Source organism: Buteo buteo, chromosome 2 (genome assembly GCF_964188355.1).
Source record: "Buteo buteo chromosome 2, bButBut1.hap1.1, whole genome shotgun sequence".
NCBI classification, from domain to species: domain Eukaryota; kingdom Metazoa; phylum Chordata; class Aves; order Accipitriformes; family Accipitridae; genus Buteo; species Buteo buteo.
The window spans coordinates 79,022,306-79,044,876 of NC_134172.1; the positions used below are offsets into that span (position 1 = coordinate 79,022,306).

Below are 22,571 nucleotides of genomic sequence, written 5' to 3' on the forward strand. Positions count from 1 at the left end.
GGGACGCGCCCCGGGGGAACTCGTCGTTCCCCGACACCGGGAGCCCCGCGGGGACCTCGGGGACCGGACAGGGCGGCCGGGGCCCGGGCCCGGGGCCGGTGCGGGCGGGAGGTGTGTCCGGCGGGGGAGGGACCGGGCGCGGCGAGGGGGGGGGGTGCTCCACCTCCCGGGGTTTAAAGCTCCGGTCCGGGCGGCGGCGAGCCTGTCCCGGAGAAAGTTGTGCCCGAGTTACCGCCGGTTCGGACGGATACCGGCACCGAGACTGACACCGGGAGGGGCGCGGGGAGCCGGGGCACCTGGGGGCCGCCTGTCCCAGCCCCGCTGCCCTCGGTGCCGCAGATGACCCTGAACACGCAACGCGGGAGCAAGAGCCCGCTGCGGAGGAGGGCCAGCACCCCTCTCCCGCGGCCGGGGGTACCGGGTGTCACGTCGCGGGGGGAGGCTTGTCACCCCCAGCTCGGTCACTCCGCGTCCGAACCGGGCGGCAGAGCCGCGGCACCCCGGGGCAGTTGGTCTTCCGACTCTTCGGGTTCCTCCGGCTCCTGGGAGCCCCTGTACCGCGTGGTGCTGCTGGGTGACTCCGGTGTGGGCAAGACCAGCCTGGTCAACCTCTTCGCTGGTGTCCAGGAGCGGGACCTGCTGGAGCAGCACGGAGGTGGGTGCCCGGTGGGAGGCTGGTCGGGACCCCTCTGCGGCAGGGTCGCCCGCCGTGGGACCCGGAGGAGGTGGCGGGGGTGCACAGCCCCGTGATGGGAAAAATCCGTGTGCGAGGCGGAGAGGAGCCCGGTGCCAGGACTGGGTCTCAGCTGCCCAGGCGGTGCCATGCCAACTGGGGTCTCCCGGTGTCTTGCAGAGGCCTCGTATGAACGCACGCTGTCCGTGGATGGCGAGGAGACCACGCTGCTGGTGATGGACACCTGGGAGCCGGAGCAGCGGGTACAGCAGGGTCGGGGCTGGGTGCTGCGGGGAGCCTGTGCTGCCAGCGGGGCCGGGTGTGCTGGGACATGCCCGGGGGACGTTGTATGGGCACAGCCGCTGCTTCGGAGTCTCTGAGCTCCATGAAGCTCCCTGGGGCTTTCCCTGCCGTGTCCAGGGTTTGCCACTGCCCTCACTGCGGAGCAGGACATGTGCTGGGCAAGAGAGGGGCTGGGGGTCACGTCTCTGGCTGGGTCTTTGCCCACTTGTCACCAGCATGGGAGGTTGCCCACCGTGTTCTTGCCAGTGGGGGCTCTTGTGGTGAGGCACCGCGAGCACAGGGTGTCCCTCATACGAGGGGTGGTCAGGCTGGGCGGGAAGAAGGGTCTGTGGGAAGGAGGGTGGTGCCAGCCTGCTTCGAAATGTGTGGAAATGGTTTGGGAACGGGGCTGAAGGAGCCGACTGGGCAAATCCACGTGAGACGTGCCACCAGCCAGGACACATGCTGTCATAAGGCAGAGCTGTGGCCCTGAGAGCCTGGCACAGGGCATTCCTTCCGCTCAGCGCACAGAGGCATCTCCTGGGCAGAAATGCCAGTGCCGCTGTCACGGCCTCCCTTGAAACCCCCCTTTGCCTCCCTCCATGCCGGGGCTGGCATTCCTGCGGGTGCCACCAGGCAGCGACCGAACCCCTGGAGCGGGGATGGAGCCGGTTCCCAGGCTGTGAATGCGGGCATGGCACTCACGTGGGTTGGGGCTGCATTTTGCACGTTCAGCTGCGCTCTCTGGAGATGCCCCAGCACCATAACGCTCAGACAACGGCCCTTTATTTCCACTATTGCCTAATCCCACCCTGCCCAGCAGGGACCAGTGCCTGGTTCACGCAGGGCCCTGCACCCACGACGCCGGTGTTGCGTGGCCAAGGGCAGCTCCAGGAGCTGCAGCCTCAGCCCCCCCGAGCCAAGCTGAGCCCACAGCCCTAATTTGTTGCTGATAGAGGAGGAAACTCTCAAACACCCCACAAAATCAGGAGCTTTTAATGTGCATTTTATTAATGGGGCCACATGTCTGTTCCCCAAGATGCTGAGGGTGGTGGGGAGTGCTGGCAGGTCCCATCGGTGCTGGGGTGCTCCGCTGTCCCCCGGCAGCGGTCAGGGCTGCCAGCAGCCCCCGCAGAGCAGTGACATCTCGTTCCCCATGCGGTGGCAGGGTGAGGAGAGCTGCCGTCGCAGCCAGTGCCTGCAGGTGGGGAACGCCTACGTCATCGTCTACTCCATCACCGACCGGGGCAGCTTTGAGAGCGCCTCGGAGCTGCGCATCCAGCTGCGTCGCGCGCGGCAGGCCGAGGACATCCCCATCATCCTGGTGGGGAACAAAACCGACCTGGTGCGGTGTCGTGAGGTCTCCGTCGAAGGTGAGTGGTGGTGGGGGGGTGTCTGGCTGGTGGGGACCACCGGGGAGGGCCCTGCACCCAGGCTCCCTGCCAGCTGCTTCCCCCACATCTGTCCCCTTCTCCTTGGATGTTCAGCTGCTGCCCCGCATGCGGCAGCACCAGTTCCCCAGTGCCCGGGGTACCAGCGGGGCCGTGCCCCCTCCCTGCCTTTCCCTTGCAGAGGGCCGTGCCTGCGCCGTGGTGTTCGACTGCAAGTTCATCGAGACGTCGGCGGCTCTGCAGCACAACGTGGCCGAGCTCTTCGAAGGGGTGGTGCGGCAGATCCGCCTGCGCCGCGGGGGCAAGGAGGCCCGCGCGCGCCCCTTGCCCGGCCAGAAACGCAAGGAGAGCCTCACCAAGAGAGCCCGGCGCTTCCTCGACAGGCTGGTGGCCAGAAACAGCAGCAAAGGGGCCCTCAAAGTCCGCTCCAAGTCCTGCCACGACCTGTCCGTGCTCTGAGAGCTGCCGCCTTCCCGTCCCTCCGCACACGCAGGCTGGGACTCTCCTCTCTCTGCCAGCAGCGTGGCCGGTGGCTCTGCAAAGAGCCCAGACAGGTCCGGAGCGATGCTGAAGACGTGGAGCTGTTTTAACCGGTGCTGAGGGATGCCCGGGGTGCTCTGGATCTGGCCGGTTCCCCTCCAGGAGGGGGGATGAGTGGAGCCGGGTCCCCTGGGCTGCAGAGGGTGGGACGGGCACCTGCGCTTGGGGTGGTGGGATCCTGGATTACAGATGCTCCTGGGGAGCCGGAGGTGAGGGGTGGTCGTGCCCTGGTGCAGGGCTGCCTGCAGGGCTGGAGGCTGCCGGGAGCGTGGCAGGTCCTGCTCGTGGTGCCCGTCCTTTGCAGGGCAGCAGGGACCAGCGAGGGCACCATAGCGGTGTCCACCTCGAGCACATCCTGGAGCCTGGCCGGGGAGAGGGGCTGGGGGAGCACTGGCAGCATTGCCTGGCACCCCCGGCCCCTCTGTGCCAGGGCATTGTGCCATGTCTCCCTGGCACCAGCGTTTCTTGGACTGAGGTTTTTCTGCTGTCACTGTACCGATGCAATGGGGAAAACCCTCGATCTGCAGAATAAACCACATCAGGGAGGTTGCTGGTCTCTGCTGGGTCCCTGACATGGGCAGCCACATCCCGGAGCCGCGTGGCCGGATTCAAGCCCAGTTCCTTGCCGGCGGCTGGGGCAGAGGACCTGCCTCCTGCTCCAGCCAGGCCTCGGCAGGCTCCATCTTCGCCAGCTGAAACCTCTCGGGGCAGGGAAAGCCTCCATCCAGGGCTTCCTTTGGCCGCCTTTGCTGGAAATCCTGATTCCTCACCCACTGGTCGCAGCATCGTCCCCTCTGATGGCAGAAACCCCCAGGCCCCCCCCTGCACCTCCCGGGTCCCGGTTGGCTCTGAAAAAGCCTCTGGGAATGGCTGAACTCCGCTGAGGTGCAGGTTTCAAGCCCCTGAGCACCGTGGGAGCCGCAGCCTGGACAGGGAGCCGGGCACTCGGTGGCTCCTGGTGCCCCGGGCAGGGGCAGGGAGGCAGGAGCCGACCAGCGTGGCACCGGCCGCAGCGCGGTACAGCCGGGAAGGGACGTGCTTGGCTGCAGCAAGCAGCGAGTGACCCCGGGCACCCGGAGAGGCGATGCTGGAGCCGCGTGGGCTCTGCCGGTTGTTTTTAGGCTGTGCTGCCGGCGATCAGCCGGGATGCTGTGGAGTAGCCTGCTCAGCGGGCCCAGCGCCAGGGAGGATCAGCGGTGCCCTCCCTGCCCGGGTCAGGTCGAGAGTTTCCACTTGCTCTGTGGCTCGAGCGTGGGGAGCCGCTGGCCGTGGCCGGCACGGCGCAGGCCAGAGAGGGGGGTCACCAGCGCAAAGGGGACACGGAGGTGGGGCAGCACCCTGTCCCTGTGGGAAAACTGTCTCTCCGCAGGTGCAAACCCCAGCGAGGGCTTCTCCCTGCCAGCTCTGTCCCCAGGACCAGGGAAGCCCGCTCAAGCTTTTCTCCGTTGGTGACCGCGGCATCGCTGCTCTCTCCTTGCTGCTGTTCCAGCTCCGGCTATTCTGCCGGGGCCCTCCCCTGGAGCTCCCCGCACCCCGGTTCCTGGTGCTGCTGGCTGCGATGCTGCGGTTCACACAGCATCAATCACACCGGGGTCGGGGGCTGCACACCGGGGACAGGGGCTCCTTGCTGCTGCGGGTCCCTCCCACAGCTGCAGCCGGCGTTTCCCTGCGGCGGGAGGCGGAGGGGGGGGGCACGGGATGGAAAGTTGGCAGCCGGCAGTGAGGGGAGTGGAAAGAATGAGCTCAAACCCAGAAAAATGCGGCCGCGCTGGAGGGTGGGAGGAGAGGCCAAGGGGGGCCACGGCGAGGCGCTGGGAAACGAAGGGAGGAAGGAAGGCGGAGGCGCTGGCGGGGGGCCAGGGGCTGCCTGCAGCCCCCAGCTGGGCCCACACCTGGGGCAGGTAGTGCGGGGGCTTGGCGGCCCCTCCAGCAAGTGCTCTCGGGGCCATCCCAGTGCCATCCGTCCCAATACCATCCATCCCTGGTTGGCCACCGGCCCCAGTGCAACCTCCACCAGTCCCACCCGCTCCCGGTGCTATTTGCCCCCACGCCATTCCCCCCGGTGCCATCAGCACCGGTGCCATCGGTCCCGGTGTGCGCCGCTCTGCTCACCACCTCCCTGGGACAAGGGACCCCGCTGGCTCCCGGCCGGCACGTGGCCGCGCTGGGATGCCAGCCCCGCGGGCTGCCCTGGCCGTCCCCGTGCATGGGCCCTGCTCAAATGGGCTGCGGAGACACGACTATTTTTTGCTCGATTTCCTCAGCCCGTGGCAAAAAGACATCCCAGCTGCCGTCGGCAAAACCCGCTCCCACCCGGCAGACAGTGCTGCACAGAGCCTGCGAGTGTTGGCTACGGGCAGGATGAGCCCTCAGTCCCAGCAGGATGGCGACGGCTGGGGGCTGGTTTGGGTTCTGGTTTAACAACCCACTGAAAAACTCATTCCCCCGCCAGCCTTCACTTCCCCCCAGCCCCGGCTCAGGATGATGCTCCCACCCCGGTTAACCCGAGTTTGGTGCAAAAATTGCTGAATCGGACACCTGGACTCCCTGCCCTGCCCGTGGCAGCACCCAGGGCCCCTCTGCTCCCACCTGCCCACCGAGGGAGCACCAGTGTGGGGTGGGGGGGGGGGATGCAGGTTCCTGCTCCTGGGGGGCATAGTGGAAAGCAAACGGAGCTGCTGGTCTTGCTCCTCGGGCAGAAACCAAAATCAAAGGAGAAACTTTGGGAAGGATTCCTGGAGAGAAACTTTGCAGCCCCCACCCAGGACGGCTTTCTTTGGGGGGGGTGTCACATCTCAGAGCCCAAAACGGGGCTGGAGTGTTGCAGGGCTGCGACGCAGGGGGCTGAGCAGAGGGGGCAAGGTGGGGAGGGGAAGCATCACCCTTTGTCCACGGTTCCCAAGCCAAGATGGGGTTTAGGGGACAGGTGGGCACCCAAAGGGGTCCGTAAGGGGCTGGGTGAGGGGGTCGATAAGGGGGTCAGTAGCTGCGCCGGGCTGTGCCGGGCCATGCCAGACCATGGCAGGCAGCAGGGTGGGAAGCAGCGGGGAGGGCATGGGCACGCTGCCTGCCTGGCTGCCTGCTGCTGCCTGCTGCTGCCCTTGGTGCCCGTCCTTCTCCTTTGTGGGAGAATTAGTGGCAGGGAGAGGACAGCGTCCCGGGCAGGAGGCCAGCCCCGCAGAGAGGGGCTCCCAGGAGGCCTTTTCTATCTGCCCTCTGCCTGAAACGCAAAACTATGAATCACACCCGGTCCTGAAATAGATTCCTTTTTTTTTAAAAAAAAAAAAAAAAGAGGAAAACATGTTTTAAAAAAAATTTAAAACTTGCTTTTTAATCCCTGCTGCGCTCCCTTCTCTTGCCCGTGCCTCAGATCTAAACTGGGGGCAGCACCATTCAACTTTGCCCAATCTTTATCTTCTCTAGTGTCTTTGCTTCCCAGCAGATTCCCACCCCAGCGAGGGAAAGGGGGACACGCAGGAGGAGGAGAAGGCTTGGTGGCACAGCCAGGCTGCCAGCGGCTCGGGAGGGGAGGGAATATTTGTGAGGAAAACACATGTTTCAGCCAATTTTCCAGCAGAGTCCTGGCCCCAGTCCAGCGGCAGGGAGAATTTGCTGCCATTTATGAGGCATTTTTGCAGAAGGGCTGTTCGACGAGTGCAGCCACGGGTGGGCTGGGGGAGGTCACGGGGGAGGCCTGGCAGCGCAGGGGGGGGGTCCTCGGGAAACGGCGAAGGGCAGGAAAACCCAGGAGGAGCAGCTTGGGATCTCGCTTGGGCTGACGGTGGCCAAAGCCACCACCTTCCGCTTGTGGCCATGGTGGCCGGGGGCTACCGGGAGCTGTGGGCCTCCCACCCCCCACCCGCAGGGACCCCCCAGGAGACCTCACCCGCCCCTCACACCGCAGGGTCTGGGCAGGGAGGGACAAGCCTGCATTCCCAACCCGGCAGCCACGATATCAGCACGAGAGTTTTGGGCGATGGGATAAACAACCATCGACCGGGATAATCCCGGGCTGAGCACAAGCAGGGCGCAGGGGAACCGCCGGCACCGCTCCGTCCCACCGCCCTCCGGCTGCCCTCACGGCTCCCGGTCCACCGAGGCACGGGAGGGCTGGGGGGGGGAGCACGGCCTGACCGCACCGGGGCCTTCCACCACCGCCGGGCTCTGTTGCGGTGGGACGGGTTGGGGAGACCAGCCTGGAGACCGGCCCCCTGCGCGGTAACGGGTCCCCGGGCAGAGCCCATGGCCGGTTCTGGGGCAGGCAGACCCCGGGGGGGGGGACGGGACACACACACGGGAGGAGCGGCGGGGCCCGGTCGGGATCGGGCCCGGTCGGGATCGGGCCCGGTCGGGATCGGGCCCGGCGGCGCTCAGGCCCCGCCCTCCCCGGCGGTCGGTCTCCTAGCAACAGCGGGCCGTGTTGCCGGGGGGGTGGGCGGGGCTTTACCGCCGGCGGCGTCGGTCGACGCTTTTGACGCGGCTTCCGGTCGGTAAAGAGGACGTGTCCCTGGCGCGCGCGGGCCGGAAGCGGACCGCCATGGAGGAGGCCGCGGCGCACAACGGCAGCGCCGCCGGGACCGGGGCCGGGACGGGGGTCGGGTCCGGGTCCCCCGCGGCCGCCCGGCCGCCCGCTACCCCCGAGGGTATGGCGTTGGCTTACGGCAGCCTCGTCCTCATGGCGCTGCTGCCCATCTTCTTCGGGGCGCTGCGCTCCGTCAGCTGCGCCAAGAGCAAGGTACCCCCGCGGCTCCGGGGTAGGCCGGACACCTCCCCCGCACCCCCACCCTGAACCCGGCGACGCCGGGGCGTACGGGTCTCCCCTCTCCCAAGCCGTGCACGGCAGCGGGGGTTGCCCCCCGCCTCTCCCGAGAGACCCTCCGGGACCTCTAGGCCTCGGCTGCCCCCCCCCAACCCCACGGTGCCCCATCCCGCAGCTGGATGGACACCACCACCCCCGACACTGTCCCTGGAAAGGCAGAGAGACCCTCGGCCCGGTGGAGGCGGGGGAGATCCGGCTGCCCCCGGGGTCTTCTCCAGCTCCCTTCCTCGTTGTCCCGATCAGTTCAAGTGCTGCAAAACTCCTGACCGCCCCTCGAACCCCTGCGAGAGATGCTGTGTTTGGGGAGGGCTCGTATGTGTCTTTGCTCACCCACCCCGCAGCACCCAGGCTGGTCCCTGGGGTGCTGCGGAGCCCTCCTGCCCACACACCCTGTGCTGTCCCTGCAGCCCGTCGTGCTGCTCTCTGCATCTTGTGCCTGGCCTCCGGTAGCAACTGGGACTTAAATCCCAACCCTTCAGCTCCCGAAGCTCAGGAGAAGGGACTGTTTTACGCTGTTTTTAAAGCCTGTTGTCTGCCCTTAAGTCTTACATCAGGGGTTTCAGCTGGTGTTAGTGGGCTTGCTGGCAGCCCAGGCAGCTGAGGTCTGTGAGCAGGGCCTGAGTGTGGTTCTGAGGAGGAATTTCTCTTCGCTCATGCCGCAGGGAGCCAGTGGCTCTTCTGTGCTGCCGAGCGCTGTGTGGCAGCCGCTGTGACCGGGATAAACTGTTGTTCCTTTGCAGGGTTGCTTTGCATAAGGGCTTCCGCTCTGCTGCTGGCCGCAGGTGTTTGCCTATGAGAGATTAGATCTCTGAGCAGCAGCCAGCTGGGCAGGGGGGCAGGCAGGGGACAGGCAGTCCTCAGACTCTCCTCTGAAAGCTGAAGGGTCTCTCGTGGGAAATGGCTTGAAAGGGGGCTGGTTCAGCTGGTGCAAAGATGTCTCAGAAGGCAAAAGGGGTTTATAAATCTGGGGTTTCTGAGCACAACGAGTGTCCCAAGAGCAAGGTGAGGGATAAAAGGATGATTGGAGAGGAATGTCATTCAGAGGGTGATCGACATATGGTGCGCACAGATGGGGAGGCTGGCGGGGAAGGGACGGCCATGAGTGGCGAGGGAGCCCAGCTCCCCACTAGGCAGGGGGGGAAAGGAGCAACGCCAGTGCAGGATTTTTTTTCCTTTCTCCAAGAGGAAGAAAAGCAGTAAATTGTGGCAGCCCTTGGAAGGACGAGTGCAAGGTTTGCTTTTCCTGTCTCAGGCTCTACCTGTGACACAGCCAGTGGGTGCCCTGCCCCTCTCAAAGCTGCCGCAGAGTCCCGCTGCTTGTGTCTGTTCACCTCTTGCTCAGGTATGAAGCCAGAGCAGGGGCTGATCCATTCCTGTCCTCTCTTTCCCTCCCCAGAACTCCTCGGAGATGCCAGAGACCATTACCAGCCGAGATGCTGCTCGTTTTCCCATTGTTGCCAGTTGCACCCTTCTGGGGCTCTACCTCTTCTTTAAAGTAAGTGAGCAGTGTCAGTGGGTTCTGGAGCCAGTGCCTGCCATCCTCCCTGCCTGGTCAGGAGCTCCCAAAGTGGGGCTGCGTCGAGTTTTGGCCCTTAGTGTTGGGACAGAAAGTGTGTAAGGCTGCATGGCTCGAGCTCTTTGGTGTCACCACGCAGGAGGATGTCAGTTCTCGCCTGAACTGTCACAGCTTGGGGGAAATCAGAGCCTGTTTGTGCACAAGTTGGTTCTGGACAGCTGCCAAGGGGCGAGTTCACCCCTGAGCTCTGCCTGCCTCCACGGGGTGACCTGACGGTGCATGGACTAAAACCAGAGGGTGCCAGGGACTGCTGAGTTGCAAATGCTGCTGTCTCTGTGTTGTGTCCCATGCTGCGCTTCTGAAACCATCTTGGCTGCAGGCCTGGGGGATTGCTAGCTCATGGGTGAGCCCCTGTGTGTTCAGGTGAAGTCTTTTAGACATGCAGAGCCAACAAGTAGAGTTAAATGACCATTCCTGAGTCACAGATAGGAGATCCCAGCAGCAGGTGCTTTCAGCTGTGTGGAGAAGGTATCTTGGCTTAAAGCGCCTTTGGCTGCCCACATGTCTGGTGTGTGGCTGAGCTCCTGGAGGGGCCTGAGGAGCCGTGGGGTTGTCAGCGCAGAGCGGTCCTCTCGACACGGTGGCTTCCAGCCCCGCTGTCCTGGGCTGCCTGCGAGGTGGCAGGGTGCTCCTGGCTGGCCAGGTGAGGTTTAAGGTGCAAAGTTGGGAATATTGCAGTTTACAGGCCCAGTTCTCTGCCCATCACAGTTACTGTGCAGCCGCCAACTGATGCTGGGGGCTCTTACCCTGGGTCGAGCGGCTGTGTGGGCTGACAGCTGTGCTGTGCAGCTCCTTACACCAGCGTGGGCCTGGGCACCGGCTGCTGCAGCTGCACCAGGAAGGTAAGTGCATGCCTCAGCCTGCCCAGCCGCAGAGGTCAGCTCTGCAGCAGCAGACAGGATCAGGCCCCCCTAGCAATATGCCCTGCTTTCCCAGCAATGAAGTTTAGCCTGTGTGCTCACTGGGGCTGCAGCTCCTCTTTTAGGTCACCAGTAGTAAAGCTGAGCTTCTGCTGAGCCTCTCCTAATTCTGAGGTATGGAGCAGCCACCAGACCCTGCTGCTGGGCCCCTCTGGCCACTGAAAGGACCCCCAGCAGCCTACCCCTTCTCTGTGCCCATGTCTCAGGGTACTCTTCCATCTCCTCAGGTGCCTTTTCTGCCTCTTGCTCCTGGCTGGGATGGAGGCACCAGGAAAAGAAAGTACTGAATGTGCAGCGTGGCCCTGCTGAAGTCGCTGCATGATTGGCAGCTCTTCCTTTTAATATCTGCAATCTGCCATGAGCTCTTGTATTCCAGCATCCCCCTTTCAGGAGAGCATGGAGGACCATGGGGTCCCCCTGCGCTGGGCTGTAGGGGTGTGATTTGGCAGCAAGGCAGCATGTGCGTTGGAGGACAGGATTTCTAATAATACCTGGTTTAATTAGGGCAGGATGCGCTCGGCCCGCTGCAGTGAGGTGGGGGTGCTGCTGCTCCCCTCTGCTGGGGCAGCCCTCGGGAGCGGCAGGGTGCCTCACTCCCTGCTCTGGCTCACTCTGCAAGGGACATGCGGGGGAAGCTCTGTCCTCCTTTCTGAAGCACAGGAGTTATTTTTTGACCTGAGCAGCTCATAGATGTGCGACAGCTCGCAGGCCCATTGTGCTTGTTCTGCAAGCACACGGCTATTTCCAACATATATCCCATCAGCAGTGCAAGAATTTGGGTTATTCCAGCTTTTCTCATTTCCCTGGAGCACTGACACAGCAGCTGCTAATGGAAACATGAAGTGCTGTAGATGGGGAGGATGCTGCAGTAACTAACCCCTTTCTGGATTTGTCTTACAGATATTCTCTCAAGAGTACATCAATCTTCTGCTTTCCATGTATTTCTTCGTGCTGGGGATCCTTGCCCTGTCCCACACCATCAGGTACAGCAGAGGGAAGGGTGCGACTGGGGCAGGGGTGTCCGAGGCTGCCCGCTCTGCGAGGCAGCGGGGCATTGAGTTTATTGGGGGCTTTCTAGAGCACCATTGCCTTGCAGCAGAGCCAGGTCCCAGCTCTTGGGGTGCTGTCCCTTGGCAGTGTGAAGGGCCCAGAGCATGCTGTGAATCCTTCCTTGTGGGGGAACCAAAGTCTCAGGGGTCCCAGCAATCCAGTACGCTGTACAGCATCACTGGGAGAGTTCGTGGAAGTGTGGGTGGCCGCCATCATGGGACAAGGCCAGCTCACCCTGAGGAGCTGTTATGGCTTGGCACAGTCCTCGCTGCCCTGTGGAGGGGAGAGCTCCTCGGCATCCGTGTTCCCCTTATTGGGACGGCTGAAACAGGCAGCTGGAGCTCACGATAACGTTCCCGGCCTCTCGCACTGATGCTTGGTACGAGGTGTTGAAAGCTCAGGCTGTTTCAGTAACTGAAAAAGTAAAACTGGTTTCCTGTTTCCTGAGCTCTAGGGTGTTGGGGACCAGATGCTTTCCCTAGACCGGTGCTGGGTAAGGGCTTTGTCTCCATTCCCGGCTCTGCAGGAGAGCTGTTCAGTGGTGGCCCAGCCAGTTCTGGGTGCCTAGGGGGCTGCTGGGGGGCACAGGGCGCATGCTGGTGTCTGGAGCGGGTTCTTCCTTCTTGCAGGTGATGCTCTGTGCCTGTTGCCCTAGAGCATTTTGGGGGACTGTCACATATGGGCACATCAGATCTTTGGGGAGGACGAGGTCCCATATCTGCAGCTTGGTGACTGAAGCTGGGGCTCCTGCAAGTCTCTGATGTGAAACCTGGTGTTTCCATGTCTCGGGAGGGGTTGTGGGCCAGCATCTGTTCTGTGACGCCATCACGCAGAGGTGCTGGGCAGCGCATCCTGCGGGGTTTATGTTGAGCTGCCCTTGTCTACACCTCTCGTTTCAGCCCCATGATGAACAGATTCTTCCCTGCAAATTTCCCCAACAAACAGTACCAGCTCCTTTTCACCCAAGGCTCCGGGGAAAGCAAGGAGGGTACGTTGGCTCGCCAGTCTCTCTGGGGGCCTGCATGTTTTCTGCCTTTACTGTTGTGGGTTTTGCTCACTTGGTGTTTTGACTTTCAGCCCATTGAAATAACCTTCTTAAAGACTTGCCTTTTGCTCCCCTCTGCGCTTCTGTAGCCAGTAAGCCCTGCGTGTCTCTGCAGAGCTGGGGCTGCTGTGTGCCTCTTCTTGCACCGGCTGGCACTCTCCCTCTGTGCTGCCTCTGGCTGGCAGGGAAACCCCAGAAACAGATCCCAGAGTGCTATAGGAATGGAGCTATGGCTGCTGTTAAATGCACTGTCTGTGTTTAAGCTCCTCGGGTAGCATAGTACTGACTTTTTGTGTGCTGCCTTAACTGATCTGATTCAAATCTTTGCACTGGTAGAAGATGCTTTGATAAGCATCCTGCCCAGTAGCTTTACTGGTAAAGGAATACTACTTCTAGTGATAACACCAGGAGTTAACTGGTGCAAGAAGAGGGAGAAGGTTTGCCTCTCCCTGCCTTAGACAGTGCCTGAATCCAATTTCCTTATTGACAGAAGGATCGCAGATGCTGTCCATGTGGCAGAGTCTGGCTGAAGGAGAAGGTCCGGGCTTGCCAGGGCCGGCTGCTCGCTCGCATGCAGTTTGCACGTGTTTACCATGGGCATGGGCATTTCTGTGGGTACAGTCCCCTTGTTTGGGACATGGGCGCTGTGGTCTGTGTTGCTCCCCAGCTGTGAAGTCACTCACACTTCCCTGCGCGGAAGGGGAGCTGACCAGGCTGCCCAAAATCTGACTTCTCTTTTTTATTGCAGAAATAGTGAATTACGAGTTTGACACCAAGGATCTTGTATGCCTGGCCCTGAGCAGTGTTGTGGGGGTCTGGTACCTGCTGAGAAAGGTAAGCACACCACAGCCCTGTTGCAGCGAGGCCGGGGACCAGGCTGGATCAGACCCAGGCCCCTTTCCACGCAAGGCCTCTGCAGGCTGAGGCCGTGGCTTGGCATATGCAGTGGGACCCAAATCTCCTTTTCCTGTTGTTCTCAGCACTGGATTGCCAACAATCTCTTTGGGCTGGCTTTCTCTCTCAACGGGGTGGAGCTGCTGCACTTGAACAACGTCAGCACTGGCTGCATCTTGCTTGGGGGCCTCTTCATCTACGACGTCTTCTGGGTAAACGGGAGCATTCCCCGGGGCGGACGCGAGTTGCAGCCGTTGGCGGAAGGCATGTGCGTGGCGTTATGCCTCTTCAGAGGCAGCACGCTGGCTGGACACACGTTTGCAGTCAGGATTTCCACTTTCTCAGCCCAAAGGGGTGTGGTGGGGATGATGACGGAATCAAACAGTGGCAGAACATGGCTCAGCAAATGCATTTTCTTTTAATATCTGCCTTAGAGAGCCCAGGGCTGGCAGGGATCTCGTCAGGGCTGTTGTGGGGTACCCAGGTGTGTGGCATATCCAGTTATGGTGACCTGTATTTCCCACTAAGGTCTTCCCAATGCCTGACAGAGCTGCTGGGTGGGCTGGAGGACGAGGCTGCTCTGGCGTATGCTGATCCAGCTTGTATGAGCTGTGCCTCAACTTTGTCATCTGCCAGCTTCGTTAGTGTCCTGTCCTCTTGCACAGAGGACCAAACACTGGAATGCTTCCAGTCTCTTTCCCTCAGCCAATGCAGTGCCCCAACATCTTAATTTTGAGGTTTTCCTTATCTCTCTGCAATGGGCCTGGATGCATGTTTCTCCTTGTAATGTCTATATTCCCCAGTCCTTCCTGCAACCTCTACCTTCTGAATTACTGTGTTTCCAAATGTCTGACAGCCTTGTATACCTTGAGATCTGTCCAGCAGCTTTGCAGCTGCCTCAGTAATCCTTTCCTATTTAAGCCTGGCTACTGTATGTTATTTTGTACTTGGCCCGTGCTACCCCTGTTTCACAGGCTCGTTAACAGTCTCAGCTCTGTGCTTCATTAGCCTGTGTGCCACTTCCTCTGCTGCTTTCAGCTGGAGGAGATTCAGCCTTCTGGCTTAGCCCACCCAGTGCCTCATGCTCTGCTCAGGGTGTGAGTAACTTCCCAGTGCTTCAGAGACAGCAAGAGTGCAACCCTCGCTGCTCTCCGCTTGCCGGCTGTCTCCTGCCTCAGCTTCCCTGGAGCTGGAGCCTCACAGAAGGGCCATCTTGAAGTGGAGACCCTCTTGATGTTCCCCGCTGCAGGGACCGGTCACTTGGATCTTAGCATGGATTTAATCAGAGTGAGATCCAAGGAGGGTTTCAAGGAGGAAGGAGAACTGCTCAGTGTATCGATGATATTGCCCCCTGCAGAGTCTTGGGGTGAATTTGCATGTGACGCTTTTCCCTGGTCCCAGTGTGGAGTCCTGTCACTCCGTGGCGATGCCCAGAGCTTGCTGCACCTTATGGGTGTTAATCTGATGCCCAATGCTTGCTTTAACATTTCTCTTTAATTTCTAGCTCTAGGATCTTGCTCACCTGGTGCTGACCAGCACCTGGTTTATGTGCCTGCTGCTGGTATAGCCAAGACTGGAGGCTTGGAGATGAAAAGGAACAGAAATAAGGGTGGTTGACCTATGTGTTTACAGTCCATCCCCCAAACGATGCCAGTATTTAAAGCTGATAGTGCAGTACAAATAAATGACCTCAGAGCAAAATGCAGCTGATCCGAGAATTGCTCCAGTCCCTGTTGGAAGCTCACAGGCAGCAGCCTGGCACTGGCTGGGACTCTCCACTGGGAACTCCTGCCCTCAGATAACATCCTGCGCGGTGGTCAGGCTTTCCGCTGAGTTGACTAATTAGAGCTGAACCAACCTGCAGGGGTAGGTGCTGGGGAAGGCCAGGTGGTGGGCAGCACTGCAGCCCTGTGATGTGAGCAGTCTCTCCGGTGCTGCTCCGAAAGCAGGACAACTGTGATGTGCTCCCTGCCTTGAGCACTGTCCTGTGCTTTCTCCCCTGGGTGGTGGGCTCACTTGCAGGACTCCTCTGCCCGCAGTTCGGCAACTCTTTGGCTGTTTTCTGTCACTGAGGCCGCTCCGGGCCCCAAGGTGATGTTGTAGCTGAGCATGTGTGTGTGTCCCTGTGCAGCTGTGGTCATCCCGGACTCCTCTGCTTGCCCCTAGGTGTTTGGCACCAATGTGATGGTGACAGTTGCCAAATCATTTGAGGCCCCGATAAAACGTGAGTAGATCTTCCCCATATGCTGGAGGAGGGGCTGTCCGTTGTGCTGTGGTTGCTGCCCTGTACATCCTCCACCTTCTGGACATGGCTTAGAAGGTGGGATGTGTGCGGGAAGGCTTCCTGCTAGTGACCCCTTAGGCTGCTGCATGGTGTCACTGACCTGCAGGGAGCAGACCAGGTCTCTGGAGAGGGATGATTTGTAGAGCCCTGGGTTAGTCTGCACCCCCAGAGTGGGCAATTTCACCTGCTCATTAAAAAAAAAATCCCAGCAAACCAGAACATCCAAAAAAACAGCGGGAGGGGTGAATTTCTGCTGTTGTGGTGCATGCAGTCGTTTGGGTCCTGGGAGCTGGGGCTGAAACCTGCACATGGGGCTGGCCCCAAACCCCTCGGTTTCCCTTTCCAGAGTTGTCCCAGGAAGGAGAACAAGGGGAGCTGCAGGAGAGGAGGGGGTCAAGGGCAGGGACACGGGTCTTGCCCTGCTCCGGTCCCTTTTTGCCACACACAGTGGTGCTGAGGTCTACTCAGCAGAGACACTCTTCCCTCACTGTTCCTCCCTCTGTCTCTTGTAGTGGTTTTCCCTCAGGACCTGCTGGAGAAGGGGCTGGAGGCTGACAACTTTGCCATGCTGGGTCTGGGAGACATTGTCATTCCAGGTGAGGACAGAAGAGGGGGGACGTGACCAGGATTGCCTGTCTGAACAGGCTGCGGGGAGCTGAGCGGGTTGCCTCACTCTGCCTTTGGCCATGCCAGAGCCCTGTGGGCCTCCTGCTGGGGCTGGGGGCTGAGTGGGCTGGGGGCTGCGTGGACTGGGGGGGGTCTCCTACCAGGTCCTGGTGCTGTCCCTGTGCCTTGTGCCGCGAGAGGGCACTGTCAGCCCAGGCACGGCACCCGGAGCCGCTGCGGGTCCTGCCCTGCCTCGCTCGGCCTTCCCTACGACCTCCATCCCCTCACTGTCCCCTTCTCCCTGCAGGGATCTTCATTGCCTTGCTGCTGCGGTTTGACATCAGGTGAGTGGGTGGCAGGGAAGGGTCTCTGGCAGGTTGGATCTTGCAGCATATTTGAGCTGCTTTTGTAGAGGAAAAGGGGAAGGGGAAGCCAGGAGCACAGTCGTGTGCTCCCCTCCGGGGCTTGGCGTGGGGACCCGGGATTGCGGCTGGGACAGGGGGTGCAAGGGGAAGCTCTTGGAAGAGTAGACGTGAGAAGGGCTGGCTTTGTGGGTGAGTCCTGAGCACTAGGGGCGAGTTGTTTGCGCTCACGGGCGTTGCTGTATGGATGGCAGGGCAGGCAGCACATAACAGCCCCACAGAGCCTCACTGGCTCCCTGGCACTGGAGAGGGCAGTGCTGCTCTGCTACGGCAGTGAGGGGAAACAACAATGGTGTGGGAAAGAGCATGGGGTGCTGGCACCTGAGAAGTGTTTGCGTGGAAGCAAATCGGTGCCTGGCAGTGATGGCTGCCTCTGGGTTGCCATTGATGTTGGGAGAAGCAGCTCCTTCCTATGCAGGGAAGCTGCACCTACCGCCAGGGTGTAGCTTTCAGCAGTTGCCCCACACCAAAAGTCTCCGGCTGGGGAGCTGCCAGGAATGGGCCGCTTCATATGACTCCGGTGGTGTGGCCCTGCTCCCGCTGCTGTTGCACAGACCCTCCAGTCTGTGCCAGCTCTTCCAGGTGTTTCCACCCACATCCTGCCTGCACCTGCTGGGAATCCCAGTTCCTGCAGCCTGCCCTGCAATAAAACAGCACGTGCTGAGAGCGGGGTGCCAGGGACTGGCTGTGCCTCCCTGGAGAAGGTGGGACCCTCTCCTTGGGTCCCAGCACCGATTCCTCCCCCCCAGTAGCCATCCAGTAAGCAGGATCGTGCACCTCCTTCCCTTCCCCAGCCCCTCACCTGGGCGTCACCCCATCCAGTCCCACACTGCTTCCATGGGACCTGGGGCTGTGCTGGTGACAGTCTCTGCGCTGGCTCGAAAGCACGGGCAGAGCACGGCTCCCCGTGCCCCAGCGTGGTGGGAGATGGCTTAGAGCACTGGGCCAGCTCCATTTTGGCCACTGGCATCCCAGACCTGAGGTCACTGGGCTCTGCTCCCTTTCTCTACAGCTTGAAGAAGAACACGCACACGTATTTCTACACCAGCTTTGTGGCCTACATCTTTGGGCTGGGCCTGACCATATTCATCATGCACATCTTCAAGCACGCCCAGGTGAGCTCCGCTGTGCTGCCTCCCGCAGATGCACGTCCCAAGCGGGACATGCCAGTTTGGCCACGAGGTTCCTGCATCATGCCAGGAAAAAGTAGATGCATTCCTTCTCTTGGCTTTCCTTTTCCAATGCCTGCCTGTACCTTGCCCTGCCCAAAGCTTGTGTGCCTGGCTAGAGCAGAGTCCTGTTTGGGGCAAGGCTGGTTCAGGCAGCTGCGTTTCCAACAACATCACCTCAGCTGGCCTGCCCTGTGTTTTTGTGGCTCTCTGCAACCAAGCTGCCCATGAAGACCCACCCTCCGTGCTGTGGAGGGGCCCTGGGAGCCCATGCAGTGTGGGTGCTGTCACTGGTCTGCACAGGGGCCCTTGGAGTGTTTGTGGCCTGCTGGGACCTCACAGTGAGGGTTTTGTGCTGCTGCAGCTGAAACTTGGCTCTTGAAGCCGCTTTCTGGGGTGTTAACCCTCTGTGCAGTGCTGTGACAGATGCCATGGGTGCGGAGGGAACAGGGCCAGGTCACCGTGCTCCTCCCGAGGGGTGATTTGTGGTTTGGTTTACCAGTTGTTTTTCTTCCCGACAGCCTGCTCTTCTGTACCTGGTCCCCGCATGCATCGGATTCCCACTTCTTGTGGCCTTGGCAAAGGGAGAAGTAACTGAAATGTTCAGGTGAGCGTCAGCTGGGGACGGAGCTGTTTTGCCCCCGGCACTGGAGCGCATGAAGCGTGCAGATGTTCCCACGCCTGGGCACAGCTGGGGGGACGGGTTCATCTGGGCATGCTCTGGGTGTGCGTGTGCATGTGCGTGGGTGGAGGGAGTGGATCTGTGTTTGTACACGCCGGCCCTGGCTCCAGCCACCCCCTCGTAGCCGGGTGGGAGCTTTGGTGCAGTACCAACAGGCAGGCAGCATCTGGTATTGCTTTACGCCCTGGTGACAAACTCTTCCCGTGCGCTGGCAGGTAGGGGAGGGTGGGACCGCACACCTGGTGCTGAGATACTTGGTCATTGTGTCCCAGGGCCCGTGGGTGGGGGAGAACGGAGTTGAATCCAGCTCTGAGAGGAGCCAGGGCTGGTTTGAGCACATCCCAGCCTCCCTGCTCAAGTAAAGTATCCTAGTTTACAGCAGTCTCCCTGCCCCCAGGACTGTAGGTGCAGAGAAAGGGGGCTTTGCTGTGCTGTTGTGCTCCAGCCCTTCTCTCAGCCTGTCATGCTCCAGGCATTTGCCTGTTTGCTGTCAGGGGCAGCTTTGGTCTCCTGCCTGGACTGTCCCCTCTGAGCCGTGCAGAGCATGGCCTGGCTTGCCTGGGAGCTGTTTCTCCACTGTGCTCGGCCGGTTGTGCTCAAGGTGCTCAGTGGTGGCCCGGTGCGGTTGCTTGTTTGAGGACGGCTGAAGCAGAGGAGGGAAGGGAACATCCATCCCAAAGCAGGACGGTGCACCCCCCAGCCTCCCCGCTCCAGGGGTGCCCCTGCCCGTGAGGGCCTGCCCGAGCCCCCAGCTTACTCGGAGGGAAACCAGCACCCGACTGGGGCGCAGCGGGGAGCCGGTTTGCCCTTCCTTCCTTCCCCTCCCCTGGGAGATGCAGGTATGCGTGTTCCCACCAGGCTGTCAGCTGGGCCAGCTCCCCAGCCCTGCCGCACCTGCCCCTCCTTTGATGTTTGCTTCTGACGATCGCTGCTGCAGGCGCTGAGTGTCCTGGGATCGTCCTTCCTGTGCACCTGGGATCCTGCAGCCGCTCTCCCCAGTGCTGTGACTCACCAGCTGACAGCAGCACCACCTCCCGCGCCAGGAAACTGGGGAAACTGGGGAGAGGCGAGCTGCGAGTCCAGCCTGCCTGGCAGCAAGGCGTCCGGGGAGCCTGGCAGCCGGCCACCGGGGGCTAGTGCCACCGCAGAGCATTAGCACAAGCTGCTCCAGCAGCAAAGCGCTGCCTGCTGTTTTTGGCTGAGTCCTGCCAGGGCAAATGCAGGAGGCTGGGGGGGTTGCAACCTTGATGGGCTCTGGGGTCCGGCCACCCTTGAAGTCACACCGGTTGCAGGCAGAGGAAGTGGGACGCGATGAGACTCGTGCCTGGAGGGCAGTGGCTCCCACCGCAGGAATCCCACCAAGGCGTAGCTGCCCTGTGCGGCTTCGGTGCACCCTGATCCTCCCCACGCTGATGGCAGCCCGGAGCTGGCAGTTCTCCTGTGGTCCCTGCCTGCTGGCTGCCTGCACACAGCAAGCTGCCTACACGTGGTGTCTCGCAGCAGCCATCAGCTGCCCTGGGAGAGGGCAGCGAGGGTCTGATGCAGCGGCGAGTACAGGCAGTGCTGCGGGGAGGGTGGGAGCAAGCAGATCTGAGCTGCGAGCCCGGGGAAGGGGTGCCTATGGAGCAGAGGTGGGTGATATCGGGTTCGGTTTTGCAGCTCCCAGCCTTGACAAGCCTCTCTAGGCAGGCGGTAACCTTCGCTCTGCCTCTGTCAGCAATGGAAAGCCCGTCCTGCCGCTCACCCCTGCTGCAGACGTGCTGTCCTTGAACAGCAGGAAAGGGTCTGCTGCGTCAGTCTGCTGCATGCACAGCCCCTGGGCCGCTCTGCCGCTGCCTTCCCAGTGCTCAGGCTTGCTCTCCTGTGGGCTCCAGCTGCCTGGCTCTACCCAGGCTGGTGGTAGCTGCCTTCTCCCTGGGTCTCAGGCCTTGTTCTTCCATGCTGCAGCCCTGCCTGGGCTCTGCAGGCAAGGGGGGTGCAGGCATGAGCTTGCCAGCACGGCCCCAGGGCCACCCCAGCCTGAGCTAGCGGGTGCTGGCAGCCAGAGGGGACAGCAGGCTGCCTGTGCAGGGTGGTGAGTTTGCAGCAGTCACACTCCAAAACTCTTCTGCTTTTTTTTCTCTCTCCCCGCCTCTCCTCTCTGTCCTCGTCTTCCCCCTTTCCCCTCCTGCTTCCTCTCTCTCCTGCAGCTATGAATCCTCTGCTGAAATCTTGCCACACACACCAAGACTTACCCACTTCCCCACCGTGTCCGGCTCGCCGGCCAGCCTTGCTGATTCCATGCAGCAGAAACTGTCCTGTCCCCGCCGACGCCGGCAGCAAAGCCCTAGTGCCATGTAGCAATCGCACACGGTGCCCTTTCTGTCTGTCGCTCTGGCCAGGTAGGGGCTGGTCCCGGCTCTCTCCGGGCAGAGGCAGTAGCTGTCACCTCACTGCTGCGGGCCAGCTTCTCTCCCTGTCTGAGGGGAGACTGTGAAGGGAGAGAGGATTTGCCATGTCTGCCCTTGTTGTGCTTCGTGTTGGAAGGCAGCTTTCCTGGGTTTCCTTTGCCAGGGCCCTGGGGCTGGTGCTGGGGGGTTTGCAGCCAGAGGAGCGAGACCCTGGAGGTGGTGGTGGGGGGGGTGTCACTGCTGTTGGTATTGCTGTGGCTCCCCCCGCTAATCAGCCTTGCTGGCACCAGCACTCAGCCTGGCAGCGTGGGGGGGGGAAGTGTGGTGCTATCCAGGATATCTGACGGTGATCTCGGGAGCGAGGACAGACCCCTGGGCACAGAGCTGGGCCAATGGCTTGGCTGGGGGAAGCCCCAGCCCCTGGCTGGATCCACCTCATCCATCCCTGGAGGTGTCTGGGGGGTGTCACAGTGCTTGTCTCCCCACCTGGGCTTCCACCCCGTTGGGCTTTCTGCACTGGGGGGCCAATGGCTAGAGCCCCCCCATCCTCGGCACGGCCTGGCTACTGCAGCAGGGGAGATGCCAAGCCTGTGGCCCCAGGCTGGGCTGTCCCCACCTGGCACAGGTCTCTTGTCCCCGGAGAAGGTCTGGCCCCACTCACTCCTCCCTCCTGTCTTTCTCATCCCCAGCTACGAGGAGAGCTCTACCCCCAAGGAGGTGCCGGGGGCCTCCAAAGAAGAGACGACAGAAGCCTCCAAGAAGGAGAAGTGACTTTGCCCACGGGCCATGCCCAGCACTGCTGGGCTGGGGCCCTTCCAGACCCTCCGCAAGTGACAGACGACGAAACAATTGTGCAAGAGCATCGTGTTGTGTGTGTCGGAGCAGCCACCCAGGTGGGGTATCGATGTATGCCGCATAGCCACCCCCCGCCGGCCCCCCAGGGCCACACCGCCGCCTCCCCCTGCCTGTTTATCTCTTATGGGGGTACAAGGCGGGTGGGGGGGGCAAACCACAGGCCGGTTTTTAAATTTTGTATTGTGCATTTGCTTTCTCTCATATTAAACCATGTCGAAGGAAAGAGTGCTGGTCTGGCAGTGCCCCTGGGGCTGTGCCGGCAGCCCTCGCCTTGGCCGCTTGCTCCAGCTTGTAGCCCCTGCTCAGCCGCCTGGCCGGGATCGGCGTCCCAGCTCACCAGCAGCCTTGTTCTCCCTGTGGGGCCCGTGGCTGTTGTCTGGCTGTTTCCAAGTGACCGTCCCCTTCCCCCTCCTGCTTGTCCAGCGCTTGGCCTTCCCCCACCCAGCCTCAGCCTGCCCCCCCCCTCCTTGCAACACCCAGATTTAGGGCTGTGGTCACTGACCCCTGGCCTGTGCTCGGGTGGGTTTGAGCCGGGGTCTGGCACTGGAGCGGGTGGGTGGGTGACCAGGAATTGGGGCACAGGAACCCAGCAGGATGGGGACATGCTCTGCCTTGGCTGCACAGGGGGGTTCAGCAAGCTGGGGCTGAGTCCCCACAGCCTGGGGGAGCGGGCATGGGAGGGAAAGAGCCTGGTGACCCCAAACCCAGCCCTAGAGCAGGTTGAAGAGAGCACAGGCTGTCCCCCCTTGCAGGGAGCCAGGCACCCACCTGCACCCCCTGGGGCTGGGACAGCACGGGGGCTGATGCAGGCAGGGAGGGCTCCAGCAGCCGCCTCGGCTCCCGCTGGGGCCGGCTGCTGCGTGTCCTGCAGCACCGGCTGTGTCCTCCCTGCCCGCCCTCGGGGCAGGCCTGCGGAGGATCCTGCATCCCTCTGGCCATGCCCACTGCCAGAATAAATAGAGTGTTTGCCGGC

At 61.6% G+C, this 22,571-nt stretch overlaps 2 protein-coding genes across 3 annotated transcripts; both read left to right on the forward strand.

Annotated features, from left to right (window-relative positions):
- The first annotated feature begins 190 nt into the window (after positions 1-190).
- On the forward strand, positions 191-3,448 carry REM1 (RRAD and GEM like GTPase 1). The gene is made up of 4 exons (XM_075022620.1): positions 191-655; positions 854-936; positions 2,124-2,328; positions 2,528-3,448. Exons 1-4 carry the CDS (start codon positions 340-342, stop codon positions 2,803-2,805), a joined length of 882 nt encoding a protein of 293 aa, XP_074878721.1. The 5' UTR covers positions 191-339; the 3' UTR covers positions 2,806-3,448.
- Positions 3,449-7,375: 3,927 nt separating this feature from the next.
- On the forward strand, positions 7,376-21,885 carry HM13 (histocompatibility minor 13). Of its 2 annotated transcripts, XM_075022018.1 has the most exons (13): positions 7,376-7,621; positions 9,102-9,200; positions 11,102-11,184; positions 12,151-12,239; positions 13,045-13,130; positions 13,277-13,402; positions 15,357-15,414; positions 15,987-16,070; positions 16,388-16,424; positions 17,515-17,617; positions 18,193-18,278; positions 20,543-20,734; positions 21,433-21,885. In XM_075022018.1, exons 1-12 carry the CDS (start codon positions 7,424-7,426, stop codon positions 20,691-20,693), a joined length of 1,200 nt encoding a protein of 399 aa, XP_074878119.1. In that variant the 5' UTR covers positions 7,376-7,423; the 3' UTR covers positions 20,694-20,734; positions 21,433-21,885. The 2 variants fall into 2 exon arrangements, with proteins under 2 accessions (XP_074878119.1, XP_074878125.1); XM_075022024.1 differs by lacking the exon at positions 20,543-20,734.
- Positions 21,886-22,571: the final 686 nt, after the last annotated feature.